This window comes from Primulina tabacum, chromosome 5, assembly GCF_025594145.1.
Source record: "Primulina tabacum isolate GXHZ01 chromosome 5, ASM2559414v2, whole genome shotgun sequence".
In the NCBI taxonomy this organism is placed as follows: domain Eukaryota; kingdom Viridiplantae; phylum Streptophyta; class Magnoliopsida; order Lamiales; family Gesneriaceae; genus Primulina; species Primulina tabacum.
Genome location: NC_134554.1, coordinates 36,952,573 through 36,968,255, shown reverse-complemented (window position 1 = coordinate 36,968,255; position 15,683 = coordinate 36,952,573). Strand labels below are relative to the sequence as shown.

The window sequence follows — 15,683 nt, the reverse complement described above, 5'->3', positions numbered from 1 at the left end:
ATTTACATGTCATCCAAATGCATTGAGAATGATGAGTGGAAAGAGAAAGATGACCAATAGAAAATATGTATTTATACCATTTTTTATTAATTAAAAGGGTAAAAAGGTAAAAATGCATAAAACATGTATTAAAAATTAACTTGATCTTTTCTCAGGTATTAAAATACAAAAAAAAAACTCTTGAGTACTGAATCTTAAATAAATCATAAATAGATGTATCAAATTGCCCTTAATTTATTTCATTTTGGATATACAAAATAAATATAATTAATTTATTTCATTTTGGGTAATTGAATATCGCCACCAATCGTACTTATATATAAGACTGCAACACAAAGTACATTGCTACTGCAACTGAAATCTGAGAAAGGGGACCACACACACAAGCTATTCAGTCAACAGATTGCGGCGCTCCGCCGTCGATCACCTCTTTCCAGTATCTATCACTCGATCGATGTTGATTGTAGATCCGCTGCTATCTTCTTCTTATTCACCCTCCATGTCCGTCGGTAATTTTCTTTCTGATCCTCCTTTCTCGTTAATTTTCCTTACATGATATGTAATTGAGCAAAGCTGCCATGAATTACGGCGGTAGAAATCCTCCGAGTTGTCGCGTTTAATACGAATCAAGTCTAATCGATTTTTGGTCTGGGTGGAAAATATTTTAAGCATGTGGTTTGATCGGCGCTCGTATTTTGAGAAAGAATTTATGCATTACATTTGATTTCATTTATGGGTGAATTTTTTGTGTTCGCTTCGCCGATCAGGCCTGATTTTAATGTTTCTTCAAAAGAGAGTCTTTTCGCAGTTAGTTGTACCTACTTCTACCATTTCATGTTTTTCTTAAGTGAGGAACCCACTTTATCGATTTGGTGTTTGAACGAGACATTATGGTTTCTATATATCTACAAAATACGAGTTATTAGTCATTTTCACACGGTTGTCAAATATAAATAGAAATCATTAAAAGATGAAAATTCACAAATAAAATATGAATATTCTATCCTAATTTATTTATAATGTGGTATGCTACACAACCTGCCAATGACTTTTTCAAATGAGCCATAATTAAAGTCCATTTTATTTGTTTATCACTGATGAATTTAGGCAATTAAATATTTTAATAAATATTTGCAATTTGATTTTTTTTAATTTAATTAATCTTACATTATGTGTATGTGTGAAACAATTGTATCCTCCTTGTTCCATATTTTAATTTCTGAAAATTGTGTTGTCAGTATTTGTGTCGTGTTGTATTCACAGAATCAAAATTCTTGTAACTCTATCCGTGCAACATAGGCTGAAAGCCATTAAGAAGGAGAAATGAGTATAAACCCTCATTTTATCATATATGCATGTTTCTCCAGTTTGACAAAATTTGTGTGTTTTGTTTGGATGAAAGAGTTTTGATTTTATATAACTATGCACTGATACAGATGTAACATCTATAAAAAAACCTAAAGCTATGTAAAAGACTCCATGTGTTACCGCTGTCCAGTCCTGTAAAATCATACCTGTATTGTTCTATCCCATATGCAGCAGCTATTGTAATTTGAGAATGGTTCCTTAAAAATATGGATTTCATTGTGCTTACTTCTTTTGTTACTAGATGAGGAGTTCCTCCTATCTTTTATGTTCTAATATTACAAGTTCTTTTCTGGGTGCTCTAGGTTCCTTTCCTTGCCTTAGATGTCTTGCTGTACCTATTGGTTGCTCAACATCATATGGATTTCCCAACGGTTGGATCATTAAATCATCAGTTTCTGAATATTCAGGATTGAGGTACAACTTAGCATTAGGTCAATTGTGATAAACATCATAATCATCATCACGCACACGGTCACAAACACAAGCATGAAGGAAATTTTTAATGACATACGTGCTCATTTTTTATGGTGTGGAAATAAGAGGCTACGAAAAGTACCAAGCAGTGATATTAATGAACTAATGACGGGGAACTACACGGGATATTGTTTCTGGAGAAACACGAGCTAAATAAAAGAACACAAATTTCTTCTCCTGGTTGTTTGAGTAGAGAAAGATGGATTGCCCAGTAAAATCCTTGTGCCTCAAATAACTATAGGGTGTAAGAATCTGTAAGATTAAATTTCGAACAACAAAGAGTATGTCTTTGCTTCTGGTAATTTATACAGAAAATGAAAGGTGTACATTTCTTGCGAATTTGCTTCTCATTTCCTGCCGTCCTAGTACCACCTAGCTGTTGCCTTCTCTTCTTTTTTTTACATCGTTTTATGTTTAGAAATTGCTTAATAATAATAAAAAAAAACAATTATTCAATCTTCATGCAGTTTCAGGATCAAGAATCCTTTTATCGGAGCTACACAAATCAACTGGTTTCATCGGGGACTGGATATTTGCATTTCTCAAGTTTCGGTAGCTGCTGATTATTCTGATTCAGTTCCTGGTTCTTCTAGTTATGTCACTGATAGTGCCCATCATCCTCTTGAGGAGTTGAAAGAGAGCAGCCGAGCCCATGACACGATGCCTACATCTGCTGAGATAGCAAGGACTGCCGTTGAGGTCTCATTAACATAAATTTTACTACATCTTGATCCTTGTATTTCCATTTGAACATAGTAAAATTCTTGATATTTATTGATAATATGTATTAGGTTTATGTGGTAATTCATTGTTCTTTGCATTCATCTCGACATTTCATCTGATCTCGCTTTATATCTTAGGCCAACAGCATGGCTTTACTGATATTCCCTGGTGTTGTGCATTGTGAGCCCCATGAAAATATCTCATGGATTGATTCTCGATATGTCGTTGATGAATTTGGAGGTTAGGCCCCTTTCTTTAGCAAAATATTTGATAATTTTATTTTGTAACATTACTATTTGTTGTCCTTGATTGTTAATATTTGTTAACCTTTGTTTTCCGTTCTCATTTTATCCAGATATATATTTTGAAATATATGATGATCAAAACATCTTGCAAGATCCAGGAGCAAGTAATCCTGTGGTGAGTTATAATCACACTGGAGACGTCGTTTTTGCAGATTAAATGCTTTTAGTTATCAATTTTTCCTGATTGATCATAACAACCGACTGGCCGCTTCCCTTGAGAATTGACTAAATGAAGGACACATCCTCTCATGATTTTGAAATTCCAATGACCCTGTTGTTCACTTAAAAGATTGCTGTTATCTGCCCCATTCCTAATTGAGCATGGCATGCGAATTTACCTGACATTTTTAGATGAGAGTTGAAAAAGCAAAAGTTAGGATATCTTTAGTTCAGGAGTCAATGTTTTCTATCATTACTTTTTAAAAAAGGTACCTTGGCAAGAAAATAAGCCATTTAGGAATGAATCATTGTCTGCAAATTTCAAGAATTTAGAAGCGTTCATTCGGATGAAGTAGAATATGTTTTTCTAAGTTATCATCTCGTAGGTCTCACTTGTTTGTTTGGGAACATATGGCAGCTTTCAAAAAATGATGCACACTTTTTTTTTTTTTTTGATAGGAAACTAAAATTTTATTAAAATTTTGAAATCTTTTACATAGAAAGCGGATGAGTGATCCGCGGAATGGAAGGAAGTACAACAAATATGTTAATACAATACGAACTTCCAATCCCTAACTACATCCGAAATAGCAAGATGCCCCATTTGATTGATATTTCTTGTTGACGCCGCGACCCTGAATTTGAGCACCTCCCATACTTTGTCAAGCGAGCCATACAAGTCATTGAAAATTCTGTTATTTCTCTCGAGCCATAATGTCCAGAACGTGTAGTGAACGATCATATACCAAAAGGTCCTAGCTGCAGCCCCATTATGATTCCAGGATCTAAGATGAACATATCATTCGCCCTTCTCGGAAAAACCCAATAAATTCTCAGCTCTTGCATCACCTTAATCCATATGCTTCTCGAGAATGAACAATGTATGAGTAAATGATCTTGATCCTCCTCGTTGTTTCGACATAGGTAACACCACTGTGGCCTTAAAGCACAAGATGGCCATCTTCTTTGCACCAAATCAGAGGTCAGTAATTTGCCCAGTGCGACGATCCACGAGAAAATTTGAATCTTTTGCGGGATAGGTACTTTCCATATATGATTAAAAGGTTGAAAAACAGGGAAGTTATCGAATGGAAAGAAAGACTCGTAAAAAGATCGGACAGAGAACAAACCCGTAGAATCCCCCAACCATACCCTGACATCCTCCGAACCCAACTCTAATCTGACCGACTGTAAGACCTCCACAAGATTAGCAAACTCCCCCAGTTCTAGATCACTAAGATTTCTCCTAAAGCGCACGTCCCAACGATAATTATCACTGTCTACCAAATCAACAACCTCAATAAAATTACAAACTGGTTTATTGAGGACGGTGCAAATCCTAAACAAAGACGGAAAGCGTTCTTTGAGAGAAGGACCCCCTCCCCCCCAAACATCCTCCCAAAACCTGATGTAATTCCCCCCTTTCAAAACCTTCCCACTCAGTAGTTGAATCGCCGGGAAAGAACGGAAAATAAATTTCCAAGGGCTTCTGAAAGTCGCGTTCCTGGCCAATCCCAAATCCCATCCATTCTCTTGAAGACCATAAATGCTTTTAACAACGTTCTTCCACAACTGCTCCTTTCCATCTGTACTTCGCCACCACCATTTCCCAAGTAATGCTTTGTTCCTCAAACCAATATTCCCCAATCCTAACCCTCCCCTCTCCTTTGGTCTGCATACTTGATCCCACCCAACAACGTGACATCGCTTGTCCCCGTCCGCTCCATCCCAGAAGAAATCTCGCATTAGTTTTTCCATGATTTTTGCAACTTTCGCTGGCACCCTAAACAAGGACATGTAATACGAAGGCATTGCGCTTAAAACAGATTTTATTAGGGTCAACCGACCACCTCTGGATAAGAAAGATTTCTTCCAGCTTGAGAGTTTCTTAGACATTTTTGTAAGGACAGGTTCCCAAAATTCGAGAGTCGTAGGTTTCCCTCCCAATGGTACCCCAAGATACTTGATTGGCCAGTTGCTTGTGCCAAACCAACAACTTCCTCCTCCTCGCAATCAATCCCCAACACCACGCTTTTTTCAAAGTTCATCTTCAACCCCGATTTATGCCCGAATAAAATTGAGTATTTCCACTAGTTTCCTCACATGTCTTTCCATTTGTACCAAAAACAGCGTATTATCTGCAAATTGAATATGCGATATCTCCAAATTGCCCCTGCCAACCACTAGTCCTCTTACCTCATTCAATCCCTTAGCCCTGTCAACCAGCCTTCCCAAAGCGTCAATGACCAAGTTAAAAAGAAAAGGCGACAAAGGATCACCTTGTCGTAATCCTCGCTCCCCTCTAATTTTACCCCTTGGTTTTCTGTTTATAAATATCGAGAACGAGACGTTAGACACACACCCTCTAATCCACTTCCTCCATCTTTCTCCAAATCCTTTTTTTTCTAGCACATAATCAAGAAATCTCCAATCTACGTTATCATACGCCTTCTCCAAATCCACCTTCATCACCCAACCCTTTTTTTTCTTCTTACGGTGTTCCTCAACCACTTCATTTGCAACAAGGCAACAATCCATAATTTGTCTTCCTTTGATAAAAGCACATTGATTCTCGGATATTGTATCGCTCAAAACTCTTTTAAGTCTGTAGGTCAACACTTTGGCCATTATCTTGTACAAACTCGTTGTGAGGCTAATCGGTCTAAAGTCATTGACCTTGATGGCATCTTGTTTCTTGGGAATTAGGCAAATGTAAGTTTCATTGGTAATGCCGTTCACAACGCCGTCCTCATAAAATTCAGCAAATACCCTCATTAAGTCCTCTTTTACCGTATCCCAATTATTTTGGAAAAATTCCATTGTGAATCCGTCCGGACCCGGAGCTTTTGATCCTTCACTCTCGAACACCGTTTTTTTGACTTCCTCCTCGGAGAAGGAAATTTCCAGCTCGTTTGCTGCACTTGTAGCCAAAGGGCTCCACTCCAACCCATCAAATCCTCCCCCTTCCCCTTCTGATTTCCTGTACAGATTCTTATAAAATTTTACAATATTTGCTTCAATCTGTTTCTCATCCGTAACCAATGTTCCATCCTCCAACTCCATCTTATCTATAATTGATTTGCTTCTTCTGTTTGTCAACAACGAATGGAAGACCTTAGTATTTTGATCACCTTCCCTCAACCACCTCACTTTCGCTTTCTAGCTCTCCAATTGGAACTTTTTAAACCTAAGATTTTCCAACTCACATTTTGCTTCTCTTCTTTCGGAAATTAAATATTCATTGCATCCTCCCTCGGCTTCTTGCTCATCCAATTGATTAATCCTATATGTCAACTCCGCAACTCTAACACCAACATTGCCGAAAAAGTCTCTGTTCCAACTTGAGATATCCACTTTCATCTTTTTCAGTTTTTTCATAAACTTGTACCCCTCCCACCCTTGATTCTCCCCATCATTCCACCAAGTGTGGACAAGATCTTTAAAATTTTTATGTGAAAGCCATACGTTCTCAAATCTGAACGGAGCAGGTCCCCATTCCGACTTTGTGGTATCTAAAATCACTGGACAGTGATCCGATGTAATTCGGGGTAAAACCTTTTGTCTGAAGTGAGGGAAAATGTCCCTCCAACCATTCGAAATGAGATATCTGTCTAATCGGCAACATATTGGATCATCCCTGAAGTTAGACCATGTGTACTTTGCATTCAAAAGAGGAGGGTCACAAAGTCCGAATTCTCCTATCAACGTGTCAAAACATAACATGCTCGTAGTATTTGAAATGTTGCTCATCTTTTCTCCCGTGTTTCTGACCACATTAAAATCTCCTCCCAAGCACCATGATGTACACTTGTACCTATTGTTTTACTTAGAGAAGTATAAAGGATCTAACCAATGATATTTGGACAAACTATGATGTTAGAAGATCTGGTACTGTGGTACTTGAAGTCAAGTCATTGATTCAAGTTACTAGTTGTACCAGTTAAACAGAAATTGGACTGCTATCATACATATCACATAAACTGGAGGTTGAAGGCTAAAGTTGGCTCAGGCTAGGACAGAAGCACACTGAGATTTCTGTCTTTTAGAAACATTCAGAGCCAAGATAAAACTCCTGTCTTATCGAATAGGCAGGAACTACGCTGACGGTATGAGCATGTAGCTATTTAATGATCTCATAAATGTACGGTCGCATTGTAGACTACATGGCTGCAGCCCCTTGTAATGTCTTGTGTTTGATCCCAACTATGCACTCTTGATTAGTTTTTTGTTAATTTATTTCCTTTTTAGTTTTGAGTACCTTTGATATTGCTTGAATCCTTTTGAAATTAATGCATACTTTTAGCACTACATTTGTTTCCATTACTAATTGATAGTTTACATTGAATGTCCCCAGACTGCTTTAATTGGGATGGATCTTTCACATTATGAGAGCAGGAAAGTCGATGTTTTTTATGACAACTTTTTGGAAATTGATTCCGTTGATGATATTTCTTTTGCGGATGACTATTTTCAGGAGAGAAAATTTCGTTTCATCCTTGTTCAATGTTCCCCCTCTGAATTTTCATTTCTTTCTAAATTAATTGTCTTTTTGTTTCAACCAGGTTGAAAATTTTGATACATGGGACATCGACGTTGATTGGGGTACGCCTGTGAATTCCACCTGGATTCATCCAGTTTACTTTTCTAAGTGCTTGACAAAGGTGTTTAATTTTCTTATATTACTTGATTTTTGTGAATTTGTTGGCAGCCAAAAGGTTTATAATTATTTTCTTCATTGTTCATTCTTGGAAATGATGAGATTCTCTCTCTTGTGTCTTGTAGTTCACTATGTGATCAAATGGTTTTTCCTTTTTATTAAAGTCATGCCTAAGAATTTGTGGTTTCTTGATAGAGGACTTTGCATTTTCTCCTCCATCAACTTCCTTGAATAGCTAAAGGATTTTTTTTCATTCAATGCTTGGTTTTATATTGATATTACTGGTTCAATGGCAGTTGTACCTCTCTTTGTTTACTCGTTGTATGTTGCTTTAAGAGTCAAGAAAAGTGGTATTATATGAAGGGAAATATCTTGCCCTCTTCCCACATAAACTTTGGTGATTGATTAAATTTATTTCTTTTCAATAAAGGGGGAAAAACTTACTAGTAGAATTTTTTTGTTTGCTGGAATTCCTCGAGGTTGGTTTTCATAACTTGATGAACATATTGTGAAGCATGTAACAAATATATACCTTTTTCCCAAGTTTGGAGCTTTAGTTACAAATAAAAACTTTTGACAGGAAGTAGCTTTTGGCTGATGAAAATGGAGGGTGAGAATAAATTCATAGGGCAATAAGTCAATAACCCCAACTGGTGAAAATGAAAACCTCATTCTCTAATTGGTGATGAAACTCATGGAACTTTGTGTTCTCTCCTTGTAATCAGTTCCATATTTATCTTGGGAATTATAGAACATGGACTGGTGCTGGTATAGAAGAGATACAGATGGGAGTTTGTATTACCTTTTTTTTCTTTGGATATCAAATAAATCTGCCTTGGAGAATGTGTTCCTAAAATACGTAATTTTTTTAAACAAACAACTTGAAATAATTAACCCAGATTATGTGTGTCCAGTGTAACTGAATGTAATAGCAAGCCTGCGAAATTTGCTTTTTCAGATTTTTTATCGTTCCCCACATATCACAACAAAAGAAATAATGGATAACATCATGAATGTGCTGTCATTGTGAACCCTCTGTTCTAAGATCACAATGCTGTTCTGTTGCTGCACCGAACCTCATTCAGGACTGCAATCTTGTTCATCTTTATAGCACCAGCCTGTTGCTACCCGACTCACGATTAAATTAGAAACATATACTTCTTCGCTTCTGGGCTAACTATATAGAGAAAGTGTATGAGGAGTTAAATAGATTTGAGAGGAGAGACTGGCTGCATAAACTCAAGCTTGGATCCAGTTGGAAATTCACGAGCTGTTTCAATTCTTTTTGCATTCCGGGATTGCACCCCCAGGTGGAATTTTTATAGGTATATCATATATTGGACTCAAATAGACAAGGAATGGTTTGTTGAAAATATCAGAATTTCTCTGTTAGAACTTTCTGCTAGTGAGGAATTTCCGAGGAATTTCCAGCGGAAACCAGCTTGGAGAACCATGGCAATAAGAATAGTTGCCATGAGAGGCAACTCAAGAAAGCATCCTGGTTGAAGATAACCAACAAATATGGTGTGGTACTGTGGTTAATTTTCCAGAGCTTTCAGTATTCAATTGTTCTGTTTGTGTGATATGACTCTTATTTTTCTGCTGCTAGAGGTGATGATTACGTAGGCATGTATATAAATTAATAGATATATAAAAGTTTCTGAATAGCTACCGACTAGTATTAAATATCATGATATGATGTTTGCATGTATATTTCTAGATGTGATTATGATGTGAAAAGTTGTTTGATCCTTGGTTCCTCATTTTTTCAGGCGGCTGACAATGAACATTATAAAATGATGGATTACCCGTCAAATTGTGTTTCAGTTTGGGGGCTCTTCAGGCCAACATTTACTGAGGAAGAGGGATATCTCCGAAGGTTGTTCAAAGGTAAATAAAGTGATGGTTACATCTGATATAGCAAGTTATCAACATGATAATATGCAAACACTGAGCTGAATTCTATCTTTCTTTAAGCTTGTTCATTTTTTGTTGATGTCAAGGAATTTTTTGTAGGATAGCCATAGGGCGAGTGATTGATTGATAGACAAGGGGTTTTGGGAGGAGTGCTGACGATCGAGGGGTGATAAGGAAAAATATTATTTTGAATGTTGTTTTCAAAAAAGATCTTGAATAATCTTTTGTCTTCTAGCTCCTATATTATCAGCTCAATGTTCTAGTCTTCTGGAATTCTTATATTTCCGCTTGAAGCTCACCGCGTATTTTACTCAACTGTCAATTGTTTTTGATAGATGGAAACCAATTTGTTGGAAAATATCTGCAAGTATGTAATGCATGTGCTAAAGATTTGTCTTTTTATCTAGATAGCAGTGCTATGGTCATCTGTACTGGTGCTGTTCTGGATTATGCACAAAAAATCTGTTACTCTATGCACATTTATTTTTCATAAGCTTTATCTTAATTTCCTTTTTTATTTATGAAGTTTGAATTCGATTTTCTATAGTGAGAGGTGCATGATTGATTTTATTTTTAATTACATTAACTTGGTATTCTTGCAGACAGGGACAGTTTGAGCTTCACTTCAAGAGATCATGGAAGCTGTTGCGGATCAATGATTTATAGACTAGATATCACAAAAATTGAGTTGTTCTCTGTGTACGGTATTCAGGCATGTATACTTCAGATCTTGGTTTATATATATATATATATATATATATATATATATATATCTCTTGGTTTTTTATATAATCTTGGTTTTATGATATCATCAAGTATATGTTTTTTGACATATATCCTTTCCTTGTTAACATAATTGCGGAACACTAAGTTTTTTTTGTTTTTTTTTATTTTTTATTAGAAACGAAATTTTATCATAATAGGAAAACAAAGTACAAATAAGTGGATGAGAAATCCGCAAAAGCCACAAAGAAGGAAAGCTACTACACTTTCGTCAATAGCATAGAAATTTGCAATCTCTAACTACGTCTAAGATAAGCATAATATTAAGTTGTCGAGATATTCTTGATTGACATGACAAAATTTTGCATGTTAGGAACCTAACAATTCAAAGGAAGTTGCTTCTTTAAAATTTTTCAACTCACTTCTTCGCATAACAATCATCGGTTATTATATTGGCAGCAATTTTACTGATTTTCTCCTTGTGCTTTTTTTCTTACGCAAAGCTTAAGTTAGGATTGACAATATTTAGTGTCAGGCATATAATGTGAAAATGGCATCTCGACATGCCTTTTTCTCTCTCTCCTATCTAGTAAACATGCCTTTTTTTCTCTCTCCTATCTAGTAAATTCCATTTGATATGAAAGTTCATCTTGTTTTAAACTTCTCTATCTGTGGTGGCTATGAAATTTTGCAGTCAGTGGTGAGTTTACATGATTTTCAATATGCGGACCCTGATGCCCTTGTTCATTCAGCTCCCTCAATCATAGAGCGGTTTGTTGAGAGTGGAGCCAAGTGCAATGTTGCCCTTAAAGCTCTTTGCAAAAAGAAAGGACTAAACATTGAGGTAATGTCTCTGGCACTTGAACTAAGATTTCAGCGATTGCCATACTAGCTATATCCATTCACCTTTCACACCAAAACAAATTGTGTTTCTGCACTTATGTTTTCGTGGTTAACTCGTTGAAAGATGAGTCTACTAACCCCTTTTTTCTATACTTCTACACAATCAGTGAATATCGGGTTGTGTCTTAGACTTTTACATTTGTGATTAACTCCTTGAAAGACGAGTCCATAAACTCTTCATTTTTTATCATCGTCGTGAAGATTCTGATACTGAGCCAATTACGGACCTTTTTCCTTAGACCCCTACTAAAAGCAAGGAATAGATGATCGATAGATTCATCCACTGTAAGACAAAAGACACGCTCTTATCCACAATAAGGGATGTCTTTCCTTCGTAAGCAACTTGCTGTGTGGCCCCAGCCAAAGGGTGAAAGAATGCTTGGGAAGAATGCCAGGATTCCAAACCCGAGAAGCCAAAGGAATCATGAATAACTCGTAGGCCTAATTCACGACAAAAGTACCAGATGAGAGCCAGGGGAGTAGCATATTTGGAGCAAGATTTAAGTGAAAATACAACCAAAAGAAGAGATCTGTCAAACCTGCATCTAAGCAAACATAGAATAGGGATCATAAATCTCATAATTATAAATCGGGAGCATATTGATTTTTCTCTCAGATCTTATTAGAATCCCCTAATATGAGCAAAAGGACCGAAATAGATGAGCTAAGGTCCCTGGTTGCATCCTAAAGAAGCCTCTGCGGAACAATGGAGTGAAAACTGTACATATAGGCTACAAATAAAGTGTGACGATATGATCAAACAAGAGATAACACAATGTGAATATTGAACTGAACTAATCGGTAGATCAATGCAAGCGGAAGTTGGGTTCAACAAAATAAAAATTTGTTCCAAAGGGTGAGTATTAAAATTATTAAATTGTTTGTGAGAGTGGAACCAGAAGTTCATTATATGTTGCAATGCATCAACTTTTATCTTAATTTCAAGAATGCCAATCACATCCAAATGTTTTGCTTTGATGAAGTGCACTACACATATTTGCATTAGGATTTGTTAAACCCCGAATATCCCAACTAGCTAATGTCATTTTCAAGACATAATGGGAACTCCGCCCATGCTATTTTTTAGATTGACTTGTGTTGCTTAATAAACAAACAAATTCCATAACCACCAAAACTCCTAGAAAAGAATCAACCTGGAGATTAGAGTTCTGCAAATAATTTGCTTCTATCTTAGACTTGCCTCTCAAAATCCTTGCTGTGATGGTCATCTCCAACAGCTTCCACATCCAAGCACTGCTCCAAATCGCCATGTGGTTACTGCTGAACAACCTAGTTTGGGATAGTCTACCGAACGAATCAAAATACATTAGCCTGTTTTCTTTTCTTGGAAGCTTCAGAATTTCCGACTTTTGAAGCAACATTAGTGACCTTATTTGAACATGCACCAGGTACAGAATCCTTGTCCAAAACATCACCTGAAGGGCTAAGATGTTGGGCATCTTGCAAGTCACCCGCAGACATAGAGTTCACCTGCACATGCTTATGCCTAGCCCGCAAATTCTCCAGCAAATCCTTATTGCCAGCCTGTAGATTTCAAGTAGCCTTCTGCTGTTGCACTTAGTAACTAAGATAGGGCCAGTTCTAGAAGATTTATCGTTCATGGCAATATGACCAATAGTTTTGCACTTAGAATAATTTTTCGGTCTTTCTCCTTACCATTTGACAACCTAATAGCAATTCTCCGAAAGAATGGTTTTGAAGTATCCACCTCAAACGAAAATCCATACACAAGAAATACATCCTTGAGCGGAAATGAGATTATCTATTTGAATTGGATGTCCCGCATTAGAAACAGAGAGTTCCAATACTGTAGCAGTAGCCTTGGTAGTGTAATCCAAATAGGCAGTGTGTGAAGCAAAGTAGGGGCATAATGTAACTGGTAACATCCATGTTGGACTTTGTATTGAAGCAAATTCAGAGGTGGGGGGAGGGGTGTGGGGGTTTACATGATGGGCTGAAGGGTGTGCAGGAAGTATGTGAGCCATATGGTGGTATACAAGATGAAAGTAGATGTTTTGCAGCACATGATGAATCTTAGATTCAACTCTCGGGAACAGTTTAATAATTTGGTGTTCTTAGCTTATGGGAGGAATCGTAATTTTATGGAATCTTGTGACTATTCGGTGTAGCTCAGCTAAGTGTTCACATTATGTTGTCTCTTGTTTGGTTACATTAGTCACTTCTATTTATGGTTTCCACCTACCTATTGTTACTCGTCAACCTCTTTGGGATGCAATAGGGAACCTTAGCTCGTTGATTTCATCCTTTTGGCTTCTTTTAGGCGAATTTAATAATGCCTCCTAAGTAGAGGACAAAATCAATTGCATACCAATTTCTAATTGTGAGATCCGATCCTATTTTTTGTTGTTCAGATACAGGTTTGACTTATCTCCGTTCCATTGGTTGTTATTTTACATGGTTGAAGAACAATGTTTGTTGTTTTATCTAAGTTGGAAAACGTTTTGGTCAATGATCCCTGGTGGCTAGCTTATTCTATGCTGTTGCTGAATTTCTTCCTCCTGGTCGCCTCTTGGATTTCTCCCCTTGCTTAGCATCAGTTCTTCATAATGTGGATAAGGTTCGGACTCCTTTCAAACTTTAGTTTGATCCTTGATGGTTGTGGGGTCGAGATAGGTTTCCTCGTTTCATCTTTGAAGGACCTGAAACACGTTGATGCGTTGCACTTGTTGCACATTTCTGTTCGAGCCTAAGGATATAAAGAACATTTTTGTAGATGCCCAGACTGCTTTATCCACTGGTAATCTCTCTGGTTTGTCTTCTTAGCAATCTCAGATTAAAGTTTGCGTAAATTAGGCCTGTATCTGGCAGATATGGCCAGATCTTTCTTTACTCAGAAAGCCAAGTGTGATTGCTAACAATATGGAGGCAAGTGGACTTGGTTTTTTCATTACGAATGTCAAAGAAAAAAGCATAGGTGCGACACTGGAGAACCTCTCTCTAACCCTTTTAGCTATTGCATCTTGGGCATGGAAAATTCTTCCCCCATCTCATAGTTCGTATAAGCAAGAAACCAGATTTCTGTGCTACAATGCTTCGATCTCTAGTTCAAGTGTCGAAGTGCATAATAATTATATTGCTTTGGTTCTCTAATATAATCAATTCTCAAACAGGGGGCAAATTTAATTGGAGTTGACAGTCTTGGCATGGATGTTAGAGTTTCTTCAGGAACCGAAGTACGAACACATCGTTTTCCGTTTAAAGTCAAGGTTAGTAAAAACACAACATTTTGATTTCTTTGCCTTGTCAGATTAATGCCTTTACTTGCTAATTGTCGTCATCATGATGCACGTTTTAGTCCCAAAATAGTTGGGATCACGCACTGCATGCTAATTTTCTATATATTAAACGAAATGTGCAGGGACATATATTCTGATTCTTTATTCATCACTACATTTTCTCCATTTCCAGAACTGAATTCTTTGCTATTCTTATCTTCTTCAGGCTATGTCAGAGTGTGCTGCAGAAAAACGGATCCAGCAACTTCTGTACCCACGCTCACGCCGGAAAAAATGGGCTGTTAGACGGCGAGATGTTGATTTGTTTTAGTACGTTTTTTTTTTTCCATAATAAAGGGATTTCATGCTCTGAGTAGATTGTAACGAGCTTAGTTATGAATCATTAGCATGGTCCATTTTAATGAGTGAAAACAGTCTGTAACTTAAACGACCCACTTTATGTATGATGCGTCTTTGTCCAAAAAGGATCGACTATTAGCCATTTCAACTGTTGATATAGGCTACTCAAGTCATTGGAGATCAAATTTACAACAGGGAACACTTTTTTTGTTCACTGAATACAAATCCAAATTTCTTGAAAATCCCCAAAAATTAACCAACCTTATTTCCTACCATTCTTGGCGTGTAGACAAATGTCTTGGATCAACTTTTAACAACTTGTGAAGAACTCAGTAACATTTAAACATTAAACATGTTGGATAATAACTAAGTGTGTGAAAATGGTTATGTTCTAACAGCATTCTGAACATGTTTAATTGGTTTTCATAAATTTTTATCACATAAAAATATACTAAAAAATTTCACTGCTTCTTCAATGCCCTCGGGTTGATCATGAATGATGAATGTATTATTCTTGGATCTGTGATTCCAAAAGAGACCAAAGAAACTTGTCTACATCTTCCCGAAACATACCATCAGCCTTTTCTCCATCTTCCTAAATCTTGCATTTTTTTTTCTCATTTTAACAGCAAAACCTAGGGAGAAGAAATGCATGCTGCAAGTTTCTCAGTTTATTTAACTGCATTAAGCCATGGGCTCAAACAGAATGGCCCCAGGATTTTTCATATCAAAGAGAACACAATGCAAATAGATGGTACTCTGGAGTCTGGACCAAGTATCGAACAGTTCCTTATGTACTTAATGTTCTTTGGTTGTATTAGGATTAAGTCATTTAAA

The 15,683-nt window shown here is 36.8% G+C and overlaps 1 protein-coding gene across 3 annotated transcripts; it reads left to right on the top strand.

The window, feature by feature from the left end:
* The first annotated feature begins 310 nt into the window (after nt 1–310).
* LOC142547538 (uncharacterized protein At3g49140) lies at nt 311–15,011 on the top strand. 3 transcript variants are annotated; one of them, XM_075655890.1, is made up of 12 exons: nt 311–509; nt 1,671–1,782; nt 2,310–2,541; nt 2,703–2,805; nt 2,921–2,985; nt 7,384–7,504; nt 7,593–7,690; nt 9,459–9,576; nt 10,206–10,315; nt 11,021–11,170; nt 14,382–14,477; nt 14,713–15,011. In XM_075655890.1, the coding sequence occupies exons 1-12, from the start codon at nt 455–457 to the stop codon at nt 14,815–14,817; spliced, it is 1,365 nt and encodes a 454-aa protein (XP_075512005.1). In that variant the 5' UTR covers nt 311–454; the 3' UTR covers nt 14,818–15,011. The 3 variants fall into 3 exon arrangements, with proteins under 3 accessions (XP_075512005.1, XP_075512004.1, XP_075512006.1); XM_075655889.1 differs by having other exon boundaries at nt 313–509; nt 10,206–10,319; nt 11,025–11,170; XM_075655891.1 differs by lacking the exon at nt 311–509 and adding an exon at nt 1,309–1,327 and having other exon boundaries at nt 10,206–10,319; nt 11,025–11,170.
* Nucleotides 15,012–15,683: the final 672 nt, after the last annotated feature.